Source organism: Dasypus novemcinctus, chromosome 14 (genome assembly GCF_030445035.2).
Source record: "Dasypus novemcinctus isolate mDasNov1 chromosome 14, mDasNov1.1.hap2, whole genome shotgun sequence".
Classification (NCBI taxonomy): Eukaryota; Metazoa; Chordata; class Mammalia; order Cingulata; family Dasypodidae; genus Dasypus; species Dasypus novemcinctus.
Window position 1 is genome coordinate 16,774,317 of NC_080686.1, and position 20,173 is coordinate 16,794,489.

The 20,173-nt window shown below is 43.9% G+C and overlaps 1 protein-coding gene across 1 annotated transcript in view; it reads left to right on the forward strand.

Moving 5' to 3' along the window:
• RGS20 (regulator of G protein signaling 20) overlaps positions 1–6,119 on the forward strand; it is a 71,044-nt gene extending 64,925 nt beyond the window's left edge. The window contains 2 exon segments of the mRNA XM_023585023.3: positions 2,019–2,253; positions 5,105–6,119. Coding sequence (XP_023440791.2) covers positions 2,019–2,253; positions 5,105–5,293 — 424 coding nt within the window. The 3' untranslated portion in view covers positions 5,294–6,119.
• Positions 6,120–20,173: the final 14,054 nt, after the last annotated feature.

Here is a 20,173-nt window from a genome sequence, read left to right on the forward strand (position 1 = left end):
AGAATCAGTGAACTTGAAGATAAGACAACTGAAATCATTCAGTCTGAGGAGCGAAGGAAGGAAGAGTGAAGAAAAATGAACAGAGCCTGAGGAAACTGTAGGGAGCCATCATGTGAACCGATTTATACACATTGTGGGAGCCCCAGAAGGAGAAGAAAGGGTCAGAGAAAATATGCAAAGAAATAATGGCTGAAAACTTCCCAAATTTAACAAAAGACATGAATATACACTTCCAAGATGTTCGACAAACCTCAAACAGGATAAGCCTAAATAGACTCCCACTTCAGGATATTGTAATCAAACTGACAAAGGCCAAAGATAAAGAGAGAATTCTGAAAGCCACAAGTGAGAAGCAATGTGTCATATGCAAGGGACCCTCTCTCACTAGAAACCATGGAGGCAAGGAGGCTGTGGGGTGTCATATTTAAAGTACTAAAAGAAAATAAAACCTGCCAAGAATTCCATTTCCAGCAAAATTCTTTCAAAAATGAGGGAGGATTAAGTATTCCCAGGTAAACAAAAGCTGAGGAAGTTCATCACCACTAGACCATCCCTACAAGATATGCAAAAGGCCAGTAGGCAATAGATCAAAGCCCCGTGGAGAAATAAAGATCTCTGGTAAGGATGACAACACAGGTAAATAGAAATGCCAGTACTACTGCATTTTTTATTTGAAACTCCACTTTACTTCTTACAGGAGGGAACATACAAATATATAATGTGTAATAAGAAATCAGTGGTTTTGGACTTAAAATGTAGAAACATGTCATCTGTGACCAGTACTACATAAAGGTGGGGGTACAGGGATACAGGAACATAGTTTGTATACACTAATGAAGACAAGTTGGCATCAAAGCAAGCAAGACTGTTAAAGATTTAGGATGTGAAATTTAAGCCCCATGATAACCGCAAAGGAAAAATCAAAGAATATGCAAGCTCAGAGAGACAGAGTACCGGCTGCCAGGGGTCGGGAGCAGGGGGAAGGGGGAGTTGATGAAAATGGGTGCAGGGTTTCTGTTTAGGGAGATGGGGAAGTTTTAATAAGGGCTGGTGGTGAGGGCACCGCAGTATTGTGAATGTGATTAATCCCAAGGAGCGGCGTGTTTGGGAATAGCTGAGATAGGAAAGCTTATGTTGTATATGTTCACCACAATTAAGAAAAGAGAGAGCAACTAAACAGACAGTGACAACCAAAGGCAATATATGATCCTGGATGGTATCTGACAGGGGTGGGGTAGGGGACTGTCAGATGGTTGTAGGGCTTTTCTTTGTATTTATAATTTAAATTTATTGCCAAGATACATAAATATAAGCAGGTATGTTCTCTGCAGTTTTGCCGGCAACTGGCTTGCAACTCTTTTGGCAGTCGCCATGCAATCCAGCTAAATGCTCCAAAAGCATGATACTTGTGTGTTTTTATTTTATTTTATTTTAAAGATTTATTTATTTTATTTATTTCTACCATCCCCCACCCCCGCCCCAGTTGTCTATTCTCTGTGTCTATCTGCTGCATGTTCTTCTTTGTCTGCTTCTGCTGTCAGCGGCACGGGAATCTGTGTTTCTTTTTGTTGCATCATCTTGTTGTGTCATCTCTCCATGTGTGCGGCACCATTCCTGGGCAGGCTGCACTTTCTTTCGCCCTGGGCGATTCTCCTTATGGGGGAGCACTCCTTGCGCGTGGGGCTCCCCTATGCGGGGGACACCCCTGCGTGGCAGGGCACTCCTTGCGCGCATCAGCACTGCGCATGGGCCAGCTCCACACGGGTCAAGGAGGCCCGGGGTTTGAACGGGGGACCTCCCATGTGGTAGACGGACACCCTATCCATTGGGCCAAGTCCACTTCCCTCATGTGTTTTTAACACCCGAGGCTTATAGACATGGGATCCCCTCTTTCCCATCCCAAAGGAGCTTAAGTGCATACGTCTCAGAGGGGAGGAAAATGGAAGTGGCGAATCACGACATTCACGTGCGCGACCAGGAACCCAGCTCCCTTTCCCCTGTCCTCCTTCTCCACTCAGCCCAGCCCCCACCCTGGAAGAAGTCCACGCCTGGGCCCAGTCCTTCGACAAGCTGATGATCACACCGGCGGGGAGAAACGCTTTCCGGGAGTTCCTCCGAACAGAATTCAGCGAAGATAATATGCTTTTCTGGATGGCCTGTGAGGAACTGAAAAAAGAAGCTAACAAAGGGATGATCGAAGAGAAGGCCAGGATAATCTACGAAGACTACATTTCTATCCTCTCTCCTAAAGAGGTATGTGAACCCCGTCCCCCGCCAAAGGCTTTCCCCAGGGAGGGCTTTGGGTGACGTTAACCCCCTGAAGTGCCACGCATGGGCAACTTGCAGGTCTAGTTACCCCAAAATTTATAAGTGTTCCATGCATAGTAGGGGATTTTGACCATGAGTGGCCCTTGAACTTTGTGAAAAATTTCGTGCCTTTTCCTGGAAACTAGTGTCCACGAATTTCATCAAATTCTTAAGAAGGGGAAATCTGTTTTACTGTTAACTTTGTTTCAAAATACCACACCCTTCACCCATTTCTGTATTCTTTTCTTCTGGTCAAAAGATTTTTGAAAGTATTTTTATTTTATATCATAATAGCATCACTAATATGATACCAAGGCTGTAGAGCTTTTCCCTAAGTTGTCTTCTCTTATTTCAGAGAAATTATTAGATGAGGAAAGTTGGGCAAGTATCAGCCTCTCAGATCTGTAGTTTCTTCAAATTTGAAATCCAGGTGGCTAGGTTGGTCTCGGAATTCAGTGCCTTGTCAGCTCTACTTATAACACCATTCCTTCAGATCCTACTATGTGCTGCTGAGAATATGAGGTTCCTAAAATTAGGGCCTCTCCCGTGGAGGAGCTCACACACAAGGGAGCTGGTGATCCAAGTGTCCTTGGGGAGGCGTAGAACCAGGGCAAGTGGTGGAACAGAGAAGCGGTCCTCAGTAGAGGGTGGGGTGGGAGCGAGCAAGGTGCTTGTGGAAGGCTGTGGATGGACCACGGATGATGAGGGATAAGTCACCAAAACACTGGTATAGATGGGATCTTTGTTCACAAGCCTCTCCTGTTACTTGTACCGGACCTGTGGTTGGCGCTGGGGTTTAGTGTACACCCAGGGGACCTGAATCTCTGGACTGTCCATGTGATAGCCAGGCCCTGAGCCTCAAGAGACTAGCAACTCCTACACTCTGGTTTATTGGGCTTACCCCACTCAGCTAACACAGAGGTGAAGAAGGTCAACCACCACACCAGGGAGCCAAGAGTGCCTACAACTGAAAGCAGGAGGATTGCATCCAGCATCCATGTGGAATCTAAGCCCCCTCTTGATATAGATGTGGAGTGGATGCAACCATTCCAGGGTCCACAGGATGGAGGAATAGGGTATGGATTAGAGTGGACTTACTGATATTCTATCCATGAACTATTGTGATGAGTAATCGAAGAAAATGTAGCATTGATTTGGAGAAAGTAGCCTTGGTAGCTGCTGGGGGTAGGGAGTGGGAAGAAGAGACATGATGCGGGGGCATTTTCAGGACTTGGAGCTGTCCTGGGTGGTGCTGCAGGAACAGGGACAGTTACCGGACATTGTATGTCCTCCCATGGCCCACTGGGTGGACTGTGGGAGAGTGTGGGCTATGGCGTGGACCATTGACCATGAGGTGCAGCGGTGCTCAGAGATGTATTCACCAAATGCAATGAATGTCTCATGATGATGGATGAGATTGTTGCTATGGGGGTAGGAGTGAGGTGAGGGGGGTGGGAGGTATATGGGGACCTCATATTTTTTTAATTTAACATTAAAAAATATAAAGAGATAAAAAAACACCATGGGATGACAAAGGAGAGTAGGACTGGCGCAGCCCAGGATGGAGATTTGAGAACTGTAGGCACAGTGAAAGTGTGTGTGTTTGGGTGTCACCAAAGTGTTGGCTTCCAGGTACTCCAGAGGCAGGCAGAGTTTAGAAAAGGTGCAGTCACCAGAGCCTCAAGAGGTTTGTTTGGTGTCCTTGGGGAAGAGTCAGAGCCCAGGAGCTTGCTCTGGTCAGTGCGACGGTCTGGTGGAGGGTGAGCAAAAGATCAGTAATAAATAGCTGATCTACTCTGGTTTAATAGACTCCAAGCACTTTCAATAAAATCTCATTAAATTCTCACCAAAAAAACAAAACAAAACCCAGGGCATACAATCATCATCATGCCCACTCTCTAGCAGAATTCAGGGGGGCAAAGAGTTTACCTTGCCCAAGTCCCCACTAATTAGTGATAGCGCTGGGACTTAACACCCGTGTATCTGATTACAGGGCCCATGATTTTTTGTGTGTGTGTGTGTGTGTGTGTTGGGCAAAACTTTTTTTTTTTCTTTTCTTTTCTTTTTATTGACTTTGTAATAATATTACATTAAAAATATATATATATGAGGTCCCATTGAACCCTACCACCCCCACCCCACCTCTCCCCCCCCCAGCAACACTCCTTCCCATCATCATGACACATCCATTGCATTTGGCAAGTACATCTTTGGGGCCCATGATTTTTAACCCTTGCCTGTTTCTTCTGAATCAGCTTCCCATTTACCGGTGCCCCCCATCCTGCCAGTCAGCAGGGCAACAACTCCCAGGCAGCTGCCACTGTTTCTCAGCCACACTGAAAGCTCTGGGACCCCCAGGATTTAGCCACCGTATTCTTAAGAAATTAGCAAGGGGTAGCTTGTGCATGCTACCTTTTTTCTTCAGAGGACACAGTATAATCATTTAAAGGAGGCAAACCAGTGTGGTGATTCTAAATTGGCAGTTCTCAAACTGTGATCCCCTTTAGGCATTATCTAGAACTTGTTAGAAATAAAAATTATCACCACCCTCCCTTACCCACCCCTCCCCCTGACCTACTGAATCCGAAACTCTAGGGCTGGGGTCGCATAGTCCGCGTTTAACAAACCTGATGCCTGAGGTCTGAGACCCCCTGCCCCTGCTTGTCGTTTCTCTTTCAGCAGTCTGGGCTTTGGGATGTCCTTGTTTGGTCTGAGATTTTTTTTTTAAGTATGGGAGTTGGGGATGAATCCACAAAGTGAAGTCTCTAATACTGGTATTATTTGTTTCTATCGACAGGTCAGCTTAGACTCCCGAGTAAGAGAAGTCATCAACAGAAACATGTTGGAACCATCCCAACACATATTTGATGATGCGCAACTTCAGATTTATACCTTAATGCATAGAGACTCGTATCCTCGATTTATGAACTCCGCTCTCTATAAGGATTTGCTGCAGTCTTTATCTGAGAAATCCGTTGAAGCCTAGGCTTATTCAAATATATTTATTGTTAATAGAATAATACCAGGCCTTGTGGACGACATCTAGTGCAGGGAAATTAGAGGTAGTAGTATCTTGTCCTGGAGTACTATTCGGGCTATTTTAATAGGAGGCGTCCCTCTACAGAGGGCCACCTGTTCACCAGGTAAGCTGCAGCCATCAGTAGTGATGCTTTTGAGAAAAATGGGATATGGTTGGTTTATAAAGATAGTACATTTATATTTACAATAACCGTAGCATGTTCTCAACAGCAAAGGAAACACTAGAAGATGCCATCCTGCTTGGAGCATGTCCGTACACTGGACCAAACAGGACCACTTTTGTTTTGCATGAATTCAGTGGCTGATCATTCTTCCCCAAAGGAAAGAACATCCAAGTGTTTCTCTGCTACCCCTTCCTTCCATCTCCGTTTTGAACATGTCACTTATCAGTGCCATTACCAGTCCCAGGTTCACATTTTGTGAAATGTGACACCACTTGTAAAAATGATATTCCATTTTATCTTAGAATATATATGTATGTAGATACATATGTGTGTGTATCTATACGGTTAATGTAAGACAGCGTGCACTGAAGTGGGTCAGTCTCAAATGTTTGGTGAGAGCAGTGCTTAGGAAATTCTTGTTGAAAAGAGTTACTATTATTTTCCTGTTGGAATTTGCTGACCTCAAGAATGACTTTTTATGTTCACCATTTGGTCATGTTTATAATAATGCTTTCAAATTAGTGAATTTCCATTTTTTTATTATTGAAAAGAATATGGGCATTTTCACTCTTTTAAAAAAAAAAATAAAGCACAAGAGTTTTATCTCAATCCTTATTTTTTCCTTCATATGTGTTTGGGAAACAGAAGGCTGAGTAAGTAGGGGTATGCACAAAATATCTTTTAGCTCCAAGACTAGAATTCTGTCTCCAGATCCCACTCTTTTTATCATCAGCAAATGGAGTAAGTCCATACCTGACAGGTAAAAACTGATTTAGAGACCTGAATCATCCAGGAGAACCTTACCGCTAAGATACTGAAAATGAAAAGAAGACGAGAAACATCTCAAAAGAAATACCCTGAAAGCCAAAATCCGGACTGATGATGAGCCGCAAGAGGAGCACCCCAGGCTTGACTCCTCTTGGACTGCCGTCCTCCGGTCACGCCTTGGCTGGTTCCTCCGGCAGCTCGAAGTCCTTGCCTCTCTTCCAAGCTCCTTCCCTTTGTTCTCGGCAAATCACCTTACCTACTGCTTTTCTATGAAAATTGCCTTTAATCTCTCTCAACTTCCATGAGTGTCAATCAGCATCTTTTCTCGCTTCCTCAAGGCTAGTCCCAGAGGATAGGGTGCTCCATCCTCCTTTTCAAGGTGCCAGTCCCTTTCGTGTGCTTTAGAGTCCATGTCCTCCAATCTCATTATTTCATTAAAATATTAGGGAGCATTTAGGCACAAGACATTGCTTAAAAGAGGATGTAGGGAACATGGATGTGGCTCAAGCAGTCAGGTGCCCACCTACCACATGAGAGGTACAGGGCCAGTGCCTCCTAAAGAAGATGAGCTAGATGGTGAGCTGATGCAACAAGATGATGCAAAGAGCAAACACAAAGAGACACAACAAGCAGGGAACCGAGGTGGCTGAAGTGATTGGGTGCCTCCCCCCACATGGGAGGTGCTGGGTTCGGTTCCCAGTGCCTCCTAAAAAGATGACAAGCAGACACAGCAGCCATCAAGCGCGAACAATGAGGGTGGATGACAAATATTAAATCTTTTTCTTAAAAAAATGTTGTTTGGTTTCCTTTCAAAAAAAGATGTAATTGTGGTTAAAATATAGACCCTGCCCTTTATCACTTCACATTCAAGGAAGGCAGACAGACGTGGCAATGGCAATATGGTGTGTAAGGCACTAGGACTGGGGAGCATAGAGCTATAGAAGTCTCTGAGGATTATGGAATGGTCCTGGAGATGTTACACCAAAGCAAAAACCTAAGAGGGTGGGGAGAGGGAAGGAGTCAGGAATTGAAGCAATCCCAAATGAAACCATTTATGGGCAAGCTTAAGTATGAGGTAAAGTATAGGACATAGGAGATGTCTAGAAATCAGGGTGGGGGGATCTGGGTGCTCAAAACTCTGGGCTGGAAATAATGATTTGGGATTTTTCTGCATGTAGGTGAATTAGATTGCCTGGAGAGAGTAATAGCAACAGAGCTTTGGATAAATCCTTGCAAGAAGGGACAAAGAAACAAGAGTTCCCCAAAGAGATTTTGAATTTACCTGCTTGATACAGGGAAGAAGAAAGCCTGGAGCAGGGGGTATAGGGCAGCAAATGGATGGGAGTGTTTCAGAGACCATGGTCACCAGCATTGAATGGTCTTTATCTAGAACTTTCCTCCACTCTCCTATATCCTCAAATTCACCTTAGCAGTGCCCCTTACCCTCAAATTCTTCCATTAAAAACCAACCTGTGGGAAGTAGATATGGCTCAAGCAGTTGGGCTCCCACCTACCCCATGGAAGGTCCCAGGTTCAGTTCCCAGTGCCTCCTAAAGAAGACAAGACGGCAAGCTGACACAATGAGATGATGGAATGAAAAGACACAATGAGAAAATACAATGTGAGACACAACAAGCAGGGAGCTGATGCAATGAGGAAACACAATGAGAGTCACAGCAAGCAGGGAGTGGAGGTGGCTCAAGCCATTGGGCATCTCCCTCCCATATGGGAGTTCCTGGGTTTGGTTCTTGGTGTCTCCTAAAAAGAAGATGCACACAATGAACAGACACAAAGAACAGAGAGCGCAAACAACGAGTGGCGGGGGAGAGGAATAAATTAATCTTAAAAAAAGAAAAAAAAAAACCAAGAACCTGCTAATGGAAAGGTGGTGATGGTAGCGTAACATTGTAAAAGTAACTAATGCCAGTGAGTTATACCCCTAAATGTGGTTAAAATGGCAAATTGTATGTTTTAAATGTGTTGTCAAAATTTAAAAACTTTACAAATGAGAAAAAACAAAAAACAAAAACCCACCAACCTGCATCACATTCCATCCACTGACTCTTCTCTTTCTCATCTAGACTTTTGACAATAGTCCACAGTTGCTGTCTTTATTTCCTTTTTTTCTATAAACCTAGTTTTAAATTTAATTCTTTTCTTAAATAATTTTTTTTATTTTTAAAGAAGCTTTAGATTACATAAATGTTACATAAAAATGTAAGGGATTGCCATATGCCCCATTTCCCCTTCCACACTTTCCCGCATTAACAACATCTTTCATTCGTGTGGTGCATTTGTTACAGCTGATAAACCCATATTGAACATTGCTACTAACCATGGACTACAGTGCTAAGTATAGTTTATACTCTGTCCCACACGATTTTGTAAGCTATAACAAAATATACAATGGCCTGTATCTGTCATTGCAATGTCATGCAACACAAATCCAGTGTGGTGATTGTCCATAATCATCTCCTTGTTAGGTATCTTGTGTGAGTCCAATGAATTGGGGAGTAGGTGTTGCAACTCTGCTGAAATTCAGGGCTCAAATGGCACATGGACAGACCAAGGATTTAAATCTCTGAGACATGTATTTATCAAGCTATAGGTTCAAATAAAAGGGACAGAAGAGCCATGTGTAGAGAACCTATAAAGGAGTCTAACTCTGTATACTGTGGAGCAGAAATTCCAAAGTAAGGCCCACAGGCAGGATGCCAAATTCCTGAGCTGTCTGCTCTGCTTATAGTTTCTGGAGTCTCCTCAGGAGCCCAGCTATTTGAATCATTGTTTACTATGGCAGTCAATGAGATCCTGCTGAGACTTGTGTAAGAATAACCTCTGGAATGATCCCCCAACTCACTTTGAAATCTCTTAGCCATAAAAATTCATTTGTATTTACCATTTCCCCCTTTTAGTCAAGGTCTTTTTCCAGTTGCATTGCTAGTTGGAGCTTGGTAATAATCCCTCGGTTCCAGGGAAGCTCATCCCCAGGAGTCATGTCCCATGTGGCAGGGGGGAAGATAGCACATTTATATGCTGAGTCTGGCTTAGAGAGAGACCGCATTTGAGCAACAAGGAACTCTTAGCCGTATATAATAATAGGCCAAGTTTCAACTTCACAGGAAAAAGTTCACAAGTACAATCATCATTGTCAAGGACCTGGCATAACCGTCTGTCTTCCCTCACTAGATATTGCCCTTGCACTCAGGGGATTCTTGCTGTCCTATTAGAGAATGTAGCAGAGCTCCCCAGGATGGGAATTCAATATTCTTTTGGTTATTGTGAGGATCTCCACTCACCAAGACAATGTCCCATGAACACTTGAACATATTCATGTCTTAGAGGCATGCCCCAGGTTTACCCTTTCCCATGCATCCCCAAATCGCTGACACCCAGCACCTGTGATCCTCGCCCCCGCCACTGCTGTGACTTTTGATTTCCTCTTTATTTCACTCTTCCAATCACTGCTGTTCAGCAAAACTCCTCTGGGGTGGCCCGCTACCTGCCAGCACAGTATTTTCTTTATTTTAGTGGATTCCTCAGCTTCATGACATCACTCCTTACTTGAAATGCTACTCCCATGTCTTCCGACCTGCTGTCCTATTTCCCCTTCTTCTGTCCCCTTTGTTTTCCCATTTCCCTCCCAGGCAGTAGAGAATAACAGTTGAGCCTTTCTGACTCCACATATGTACGATATTAGGTACTTAGCCTTTCTGGGCCTCAGTTTCCTCATCTATAAAAATGTGGATAATAATGGTACTTATTTCCTAGCACAGCATGAGGATTAAAACCAATCCTGTTAGTTATGGCTTTTGTTACTTGACAATTGAATGTGATGGTCCCAAAGGTTTGGGCATGGGCTTACTTTGCCTACTACTCTACATGCTCTCCCTTGGTTCTCATACCACCACCACCCCCGCCCCCATCATTTAAATAACTATCAGTTAGTGACAGCTATCAAATCAGTATCTATTTCAGACTTTCTCCTGAACTTCAGAACGACTGCCAGCTAGCTGGCTACCTCCACGGGAATGTTCCAGGGAGGGTGGAGCCCAGGTCTTAATTCTGCCTTATCACGCCACTGCTTCCCACCCTCGAGTCTGGCTGGCTCAGCCACCAAAGCTATCTTTGGCTCTTCCCTTTTCCCCTCCCAAACATAATCACTACGCCCTGTTGATTTTACTTCTTCAACATTTCTTGCTGTCTCTTCTTCCTTTTTCTGACCCCCATCTTCTCTCACTGGCATCACTGCCAAAAGAGTCTCCTAACTGGTCTCACTACACTCCGCCATAACCCATTCCAATCTCCCAAAATGCCAGAAGGTCATCTACCTCAGGTTCAAATGCACTCTTGTCACTACCCCTCCACTTCTCCAAATCTTTCAGGAGTCCCTTGTTGCCTAAAGAACCATACCAAGCTTCTCAGCCTAGTGTATAATGTCCTCTGCAATCTGGCTTCCGGCTGGCTAGCCACACCCACTTACATTTTTGAGTCCAGCAATTCTATTTGTAGAAAAGGCACAAGTGCTAGTTCATATTTCTATGGCTACTTATGCAAACTTGGTCCATTGCTTCCACTCCTGTTTATTAACCCTCTAGAGGCAACGCCACCCATCTCCAAGCTAGCACCTATCAGTCCTTTAAGAGTTACCTCAGCTGTTATGCCTCCAAGACCCCTTAGCTGACCTCCTCGTCATACTTTCAAGGCATTGGGTGCCCTTCTTTTGTGATTCAGGAATATTGGGTACAAACACTTATCCTCTGAGTTATTATAAATCATCTATTTACATCTCTGTCTTTCCCATTAGACTGTAAGCTCCAGGGGCACTGAAAATACATCTTACCCAATATTTTATACATATTTTCCAGCTTAGAGCAGTATACAATGAATGGTTATGGAGCTGAAATGTTGAACTGCCCATAGCTATTATACAAAGCAAAAACTCCATTCCAAAACTGTTTCTCAACGTGTCACTGCTCAGAAAGGAACAGTTGCCCACCTATATGTCTGGAACTCATTAAGATCACGGACAAATTCAGTGATTAAAACCAACTGCCATTTTTGCATATGGATGAAGCACATTTAAATTGTGAAGCCATCCTTAAAATACGCTAGAAATTCAATATAATTCCAAGTTTGTTGTTTAAGTAAAACTTAACAAGCTGATTTTTGTTTATAATTTAAACAAATATAAATTCTAAATGGTTTAAAAATCTACACTTTTCTTCCTGCATTAAAAAAAAATAACTTTAATGAGAATACTGGAAAAAATATAAGAATATTCTTATAATTTCAGTAGAAAAGGACTTCCTAAGTTAATAGAAAATCCAGAAACCATGAAAGAAAATACTGATGTGATCATACCAAAAATTTAAAGAAATTCTGTATCACCAAAAACACCATGAAAAGAATTAAACACAAGCTTCGGCTGTATAACAGACTTTATAAAAATTGCCATGCGGAATGTATTAGGAGCCCTACAAATCAATAACAAAGACAACTCACCCCAAAGACAAAAAAAAAAGATAGACTAAAAATATAATTGACATAAGAAGTTAATTGGCTAATAAACAAGAAAAGATGAGTATCATAAATACAAAAAGATAATTATATCAATACAAATGGAAACAAAGATGATAATGGTTATTTCCCCCCAGGTTTGCCAAAATCAAGATTCATAAAGATCAGTTTTTGCAAAAGTCTAGGGAAATGGGCATTTATACCCTGTTTCTGGGTAGGTAAACCAGTATGGTTTTTGGAAAATAATCTGGCAGTATCTATCATTTTGAATGTACATATCCACTAGTGGGGCAATTATACTCCTAAGAATCTATCCTACCCAAACATCAAATGTACACAGATACATGTATAAGGGTTTTCATTACAGCATTGCTTAGTTAAAAAAAAAACCAAGCCACACACACACACAATAAACAAACTCACTATCCACAGCAGAATGGTTTAAAAAGGGAAAAATATGGACCCATGGAATACTCTATGGCTAAAATGAATGAGATATATCTATATGTACTGGTATGTAAAGAATTCAAAGAATAACTGTTACTGGAGAAAAGCAAGTTGTAGGGTATGTAAAATGTCTTCCCATTTTATGTTAGTCAATGGCCATTCCAAACAAAATCCCACTCCCTGGTGGCACGGGGCACTGTTCTCGGTGCTTTAGAGCTAGTATGTAGTCCCTACCTGTGCCCCTCTGAGGCAGGATGGTATTCCTACTTACAGACGAGGCAAAGGTGGAATCTCTTGTTCAAGGCCTCAGAACCAGGAAGAGGTGGAGTTACACTTGAACCCTGGCAGAGCCCCAGCCAGGCTCTTACCCAGTACGCTTATTTCCTAGGGTGGGATGAGGGCATGATCCTATACGAACATGCAGACAAAGCAGAGGTGTAAAACAGCAAATCACAGAGGCAGTAAAAATTTTCTCCAGTTCATAATTTTGCCCTAAAAGATGAAAGTAATGAAACACTTTTCGGGAGGTGGTGGTACTAGCCTCAACCAGTCCCTTCTGCTCTTATCACTTGTGAAGGCTCAGCCATCCACACTGTTCTTCTTATGAAAGACAGCAGAACAAAATAAATGCTTATTTTAAAAGGAGGCTTCATATATCAAGATACTACTGCCTTATATAAGCTGTGAGATTTGTTCCTATTAGAGTCACTGAATATGGAGCTAAACCACCTACGCTTTCTTTCCTGATGTGTGTAACAATCATTTTGATTTTGAGTTGTCTACTCTTAAGTACAGCAGTCATAAAACAGGGCTTTTCCCGAATAATGCCAATTTAACCCCACTGGGGACATTAGTCTATCCATTTGAATAAACTGCCCTAGACAAATATCCCAGAGAGGCAAAGAGGTCATCAAAATAAGATATAAACTGTAACAAGGAGTTCAATGTAATTACCTTGAGAATGGAAAGTCTGAATTAAAGAATCATTGTCTTAGCCAAAGTAGATACAACTGCAGGTAGTGGTGCTCCTGAGGGCTACGGAGACACCTACGTCCTACAGTCATGGCAGATGGCTCTGGAGTTCAGTGCCTTGCCAGTGGGCCCTACTTTGGAATTTGTGCTCCTGAGTGTGATGGACTTGGAAGCAATGTGACTTCTCTACACATGCCTCTTCTGTCACTTTTACTGAATCTGTGTTTGGCATTGGGGTTGGTGTATGCTCAAGGGACTGAATCTCTGGACAGTCCATGTGCCAGCTGGGCCCTGAGCCTCAGCAGAGTTGCAACACCTACTCTCCAGTTCGTTGGACTTACTCAGGTCAGCAAACAAGGAGGTGAGAGAGTCTAAAACTGCAGGTGAGAGAGTCTACAATCACATTAAGGAACTGAGAGTCTGTAACTGCAAGCAGGAGAATCTCACCCATCAGCCACGTGGTGTTGTAGGAAATTGGCTTACCTGTACCTTATTGTAAATAATACACCTGTTCTATTGCAGATGTTGCAGTTGTTCCCTATTATTGTAATGATGTTGCAGTTCTAATAGCAAACAGCTGCTTGGTAGTTTCCAATAAATATGATATGGAAACTAGGGTAGAGGCTCTCAGTTCCAGAAGCTGTGAGTTCCCTGGTCCCATCTTTATCTCCTCTCTTGTGTCTCTCTTTCTGTCCCTTTACTTTGTAAAGTTCTGCGTTGCCTTCCCTTCGAGTCAACCTATTGTGAGCTGATGGCAGCAATGGGGGATCTAAGGCCCCTCTCAATTTAGATGTGGAGTGACCATCACCATCCCAGGGTCCTCAAGATGGATGAATAAAATATAGATTAGAGTGGACTTATAGGTATTCTACTATAGAATTATTGTGACTCTGGCAATGGAAGAAAGTATATCATTGATGTAGAGACAGTGGCCACAGGAGTTGCTGAAGGCAGAGGGAGGGAAAAAGAGGTGTGATATGGGGGCATTTTCGGGACTTGGAGTCGTCCTAAATGATATTGCAGGGACAGATGCAGGACATTATATATCCTGCCATAACCCACTGAATGGACTGGGAGAGAGTATAAACTATAAGATAAAATATAATCCATGCTGTGTAGCAGTTCTCCAAAATGTATTCATCAAATGCAATGAATGTGCCACACAAATGAAAGAAGTTGTCGATGTTGAAGGTGTGGGGGATGTGGGGAGTGGAGTACCTGGGAACCTCATATATATATATATTTTTAAAAGATAATGAGAAGTGGACTTGGTCCAGTGGTTAGGGCGTCCACCTATCACATGGGAGGTCTGCGGTTCAAACCCCAGGTCTCCTTAACCCATGTGCAGCTGGCCCATGCGCAGTGCTGATGCGCACAAGGAGTGCCATGCCACACAGGGGTGTCCCCCACATAGGGGAGCCCCACGCACAAGGAGTGCACCCCATAAGGAGAGCCACCCAGCACGAAAGAAAGTGCAGCCTGCCCAGGAATGGCGCTGCACACATGGAGAGCTGACACAACAAGATGACGCAACAAAAAGAAACACAGATTCCCGTGTGGCTGACAAAAGTGGACAAAAAGAATACACAGCAGAGAACAGACAACTGGGGTGGAGGGGAAGGGGAAATAAATAAATAAAATAAATCTTTTTTAAAAAAGATAATTAAAAAATAAAAAGAATCGTTTGTCTTAGGACACTGGAATTGTTCTGCATGATTCTTGCAATGACAGATACAGGCCATTATGCATTTTTGATTGAACTTACAAAAATGTACTGGAAGACGGCAGACTAGAAAGACACAGGACTCTCTTCTCTCCGGGAAAAAACAGCTAGAGGACAGGCTGAAACGGCCTGGGAAGAAATCTAGGGTTTAGGACACCAGGCGAAGGCTGGACACTGCACAGGAGAGGGACAAAGAAAAAGAATCGTTTTGGAAAAAACTGAGTTAAAAGCCACAGCTGCTACTGCCAGCACCCTGCCTCACACTAAAGACACTTGTGAATTCTCAGGTCTCTGGGCCGGCACAGGTCCCAGGGATCCACCGCTCCGGAAAGGCAGAAGAGAAGGACACAGCCTAAGGCTGACTCAGCTTTTGACCCATAATTGGGTCTGCTGTGTCCCCGAGCCCTTCCGGGCAGGGTGGGGTAGCGCCTGTTGTTTGCCTGGGGAGCCAGTCCCCACTGAAGAGAACCCGTCCTTCCCATCTCTCTCTCCTAACTAGGACTGACTGCTGAAGATGCAGAGGGGAGTGGAAATATTTCCTACCCGAGAAAAGGGAGGGGACAGCCAGCCAAGGTTGAAAGCTGTCTCTGAGGACGTTTGGAGTACAAGGCTCTTAGTCTCCAGGCGGGAACCTGCATCATATTGATCTGGTCCTTACTGCAGCAAGCACTCTCTGACCAGGCTTTCAACTGGGAGGGCTGCCAAGGAGCCCCCTCTGATGGCAGGCCAAGGAAGTGCATGAGAGGAAATTAAAGTGTAAGTGAGGGAGGCTTTTTCCAGCCTTTATATCCTCCCTCCCCAAGGCCCTTGGAAGCAGGTTTGCAACCCTTTATGGGGTTCAGAGCTCAGTTTCGAGCAACTAACAGGGACAATCCTAGCGATCCAGGTTGAACCAAGAATCAAAAAGCAGCAGTAACACACAGCTTCCTGCCACTAACTCGCCATGAGAGAGAAATTAAGCACTTGAGTAAACGACCATCCTAAGCAGATGCCTAGGCATCAGCAAAAAATCATGAGCCACACTCATAAAAAAATGGAAGATGTGGCCCAAGAAAAGGAATATATGAAAACAACAGAAGAAACGCAGGATTTGAGACAACTGTTTAATGAGATGCAAACAAATTTCCAAAATCAAATTAATTAGTTGAAAGACAATATGGCTAAAGAGATAATCAACATCAAGAAGACACTGAGGGAAGCGGATGTGGCTCAAGCGACTGGGCTCCTGTCTACCATATGGGAGGTCCAGGGTTCGATTCCAGGGGCCTCCTGGCGAAGCCAAGCTGGCCCAAGCAGACAGCTGGCCCACGTGGAGTGCTGGCCTGTGCAGCAAGCTGGCCCGCGAGGAGAGCTGGTGCAGCAAGATGACGCAACAAAAAGGGACACAGAGGAGAGATAATAAGAGACACAGTGGACCAGGGAGCTGAGGTGATGCAAGTTTGAGCACCTCTCTCCCACTCCAGAAAGTCCCAGGATCAGTTCCCAAAGCTGCATAAAGAGAAGACAAGCAGACACAGAAGAATGTACAGTGAATGGACACACAGAGCAAACAACAGGGGTGGGAGGGGAGGGAGCAGGGATAAATAAACAAATCTTTTAAAAAAATAATAAAACAGTTCTCCTATTAAAAAAAAAGAAAAAAGAAATTGAGCAAGCACAAAGAATATTTAGAAATCCCAAATAGAAAGGTAACAGAACTCATGGGAATGAAAGCTCACAAATAGGTGAGATCAACAACACACTAGAGGGAAGTGGATGTGGCTCAAGCAACTGGGCTCCTGTCTACCATATATGAGGTCCAGCGTTCAATGCCTGACCCTCCTGGTGAAGACAAGCTGGCCTGAGTGGAGAGCTGGTCCATGTAGAGTGCTGGCCTGCGTGGAGTGCTGACCTGTGTGATATGCTGGCCCGCGCGGGAGTGCTGGTCCACGCAGGAGTGCTGGCCTGCGTGGAGTGCTGGCCTGTGCGATGTGCTGGCCCGCGCGGGAGTGCTGGTCCACGCGGGAGTGCTGGCCTGCGTGGAGTGCTGACCTGTGCGATGTGCTGGCCCGCGTGGGAGTGCTGGTCCACGCGGGAGTGCTGGCCTGCGTGGAGTGCTGACCTGTGCGATGTGCTGGCCCGTGTGGGAGTGCTGGTCCACGCGGGAGTGCTGGCCTGCGTGGAGTGCTGGCCTGTGTGATGTGCTGGCCTGCGTGGAGTGCTGGTCCACGCGGGAGTGCTGGCCTGCGTGGAGTGCTGACCTGTGCGATGTGCTGGCCCGCGCGGGAGTGCTGGTCCACGTGGGAGTGCTGGCCCATGCGGAGCACTAGCACAGCAAGAGGACACACAAAAGACACAGAGGAGAGACAATAAGAGACGCAGTAGACCAGGGAGCTGAGGTTACACAATAGATTGAGCGCCTCTCTCCCACTCTGGAAGAGTCCAGGATTGGTTCCCAGTGCCGCCTAAAGAGAAGACAAGCAGACACAAAAGAACACACAAAGCAAAGGGACACAGAAAGCAGACAGTGAGTGTAAAAACAATAAGAGAGGAGGGGAGAAATAAATAAATAAATCTTTTAAAAAAAACATATTAGAGGCACACAACAGCAGACTCAAAATGATAGAAGAATAAGCGATACTGAAGACAGAACAGCTGAAATTGAAGAAAGAATGAATATTTTTAAAAATGAGCAGGGACTCGAGTTGAATAACAACGTGAAATGCAACAACATACGTGTCATGGGAGTTACAGACGATGAGAAGGGAAAAGGGGCAGAAAGAGTATCTGAGGAAATAATAGCTTAAAATTTCCCAACTCTCACAAAAGAAATGAACTTACAAATCCAAGAAGCACACTGTACCCCAATCAGGAAAAATCTGAGTAGACCTACTCCAAAACACATACTACTCAGAATGTCAAATGTCAAAGAGAAAGAGAAAATTCTGAGAACACCAAGAGAGAAGAAACAAATAAGGGATGCCTAGTAAGATTTAATGCAGATTTCTCTTCAGAAACTATGGAGACAAGACAACAGTGGTATGATACAATTCCGACACCAAAAACCTGCCAGGTGAGAATTCTTTATCCAGCAAAACTATCCTTCAAATATGAAGATGAGTATAAAATATTCACAAACAAACAGAAACAGTTCATAAAAGAGAATCCACCTTTGAAAGAAATATTAAGGGAAGCCTTAGAGTCTGAAAGAAAAAGACAGGACAGGAAGGCTTGAAGGAGAGTATAAAAGAAAGAACAGGCGGCGGACTTGGCCCAGTGGATAGGGAGTCCACCTACCACATGGGAGGTCTGCAGTTCAAACCCCGGGCCTCCTTGACCTGTGTGCAGCTGGCCCACGCACAGTGCTGATGTGCTCAAGGAGTGCCCTGCCATGCAGGGGTGTCCCCCGCATAGAGGAGCCCCACGGACAAGGAGCGCACCCCGTAAGGAGAGCTGCCCACTGCAAAAGAAAGTGCAGCCTGCCTAAAAATGGCACCGCCCTCACAGAGAGCTGACACAACAAGATGATGCAACCAAAAGAAACCCAGATTCCCGTGCTGCTGACAACAACAGAAGCGGACAAAGAAGAACATGCAGCAAATAGACACAGAGAACAGACAACCAGGGTGGGGGGAGGGAAGGGGAAATAAATAAATAAATAAATCTTTAAAAAAAAAAAAAGAAAAGAAAGAACAGCAGAAAGGTTAACCAAAAGAATAAAAAGACAGACAAAAATACGATATGACATATGAAAACCAAAGAATAAAATGGTGGAAGTAAATAATGCATCAAAAGATAAAGGCTGACAAAATGGATTTAAAAAAATGAATCATCCATATGCTGCTTACAAGAGATTCACCTTAGGCCCAGGGATACAAACTGGCTAAAAGTGAAAGGTTGGCAAAAGACATTCCATGCAAATAGTAACCAAAAAAGAACAGAGGTAGCTATACTAATAACGGAACAAACTGGCTTAAATGCAAAAAAGTTATAAGGGATACAGAAGGCCAGTATGTATTAATAAAACAGACAATCCATCAGGAAGATATAAGTCATAAATATACACCTGGGATGGTTAGGCTAATGTGTGAACTCAGCCAGGTAATTGTGCCCAGTTGTTTGGTCAAGCAAGCACTGGGCTAATTATAATACGAGGACATTTATGGGCTTTACTCATCAGTGAGTTGATTGCATAGATGGCTCATTACATCTACAATCAACCAAGGAGATTGCTGTAAGCAGTGAGTGATGTTTTATCCAATCAGTTGAATGCCTTAAAAGGGGAAGTGACTTCAGCATTAGAGAATTTTCCAACTTGACTTCATACAGCCAAGTCTCCTGAGAAATCAAGGACCTTCATCAGAGCCACTGGTTTGTACCCTGCCTGTGGAGTCTGGACTTGTGCATCCCCAAGATCATGTGAGAGAATTTTATAAAATCTCATACTATTTACAGATATTTCCTGTTGATTCTGTTTTCCTAGAGAATCCTGACTAATATTGCACCTAACCAGGGAGCCCCTAAATACTTGAAATAAACCCTGGCAAAACTGAAGGGAGAAATAGGTATCGTTACAGTAATTGCTGGAGTCTTCAACACACCACTCACATCATTAAACAGAACATCTAGACAGAAGCTCAGCAAGGAAACAGAGAACTTGAACAATATAGTTAATGAGTTAGACCTAACAGACATATACAGAACGTTGCATTCAAACTCCGTGGGTTATCCATTCTTCTCAAAGGCCTATGAATCTTCCTCCAGGATAGACCACATTAGGGCACAATGCAGCTCTTAATAAATATAAACTCAATAATTAGGAAAAAAGAAAAGAAAAAGATAGGATGTAGAATTTTTCCAAATCAATACGTATTCTATATCTAACCTTTAAACTCATCGCTATATTCCATTTTACTAGTAAGGGAACCTGACATGATATTGGGCTTCACTTTTCAGGAAGTTTTGGATCACAGAGTGGTTCAACAATGGCAGCAGAGGAATACTGGCATGGGATGTTATTGACAGGCGATATATGGTTGACAGGGAGTTATACAGGGCATATGTCCAGGGTGCATGGTAATGTTTGGATGTACTCATAGTAGAAACAATTAAAAAGAACAGCTGGGGGGGTACTGGGCTACTGGCCAGGGGGGGCTCTGTCATGTTCCCTAGGGGAGCAGCGGCAGTCCCCCAGGTGCAACGGTAAGGACGAGGAAGGAATGAGGGTCCAACAGTGAGCCCCTGATACTAATGA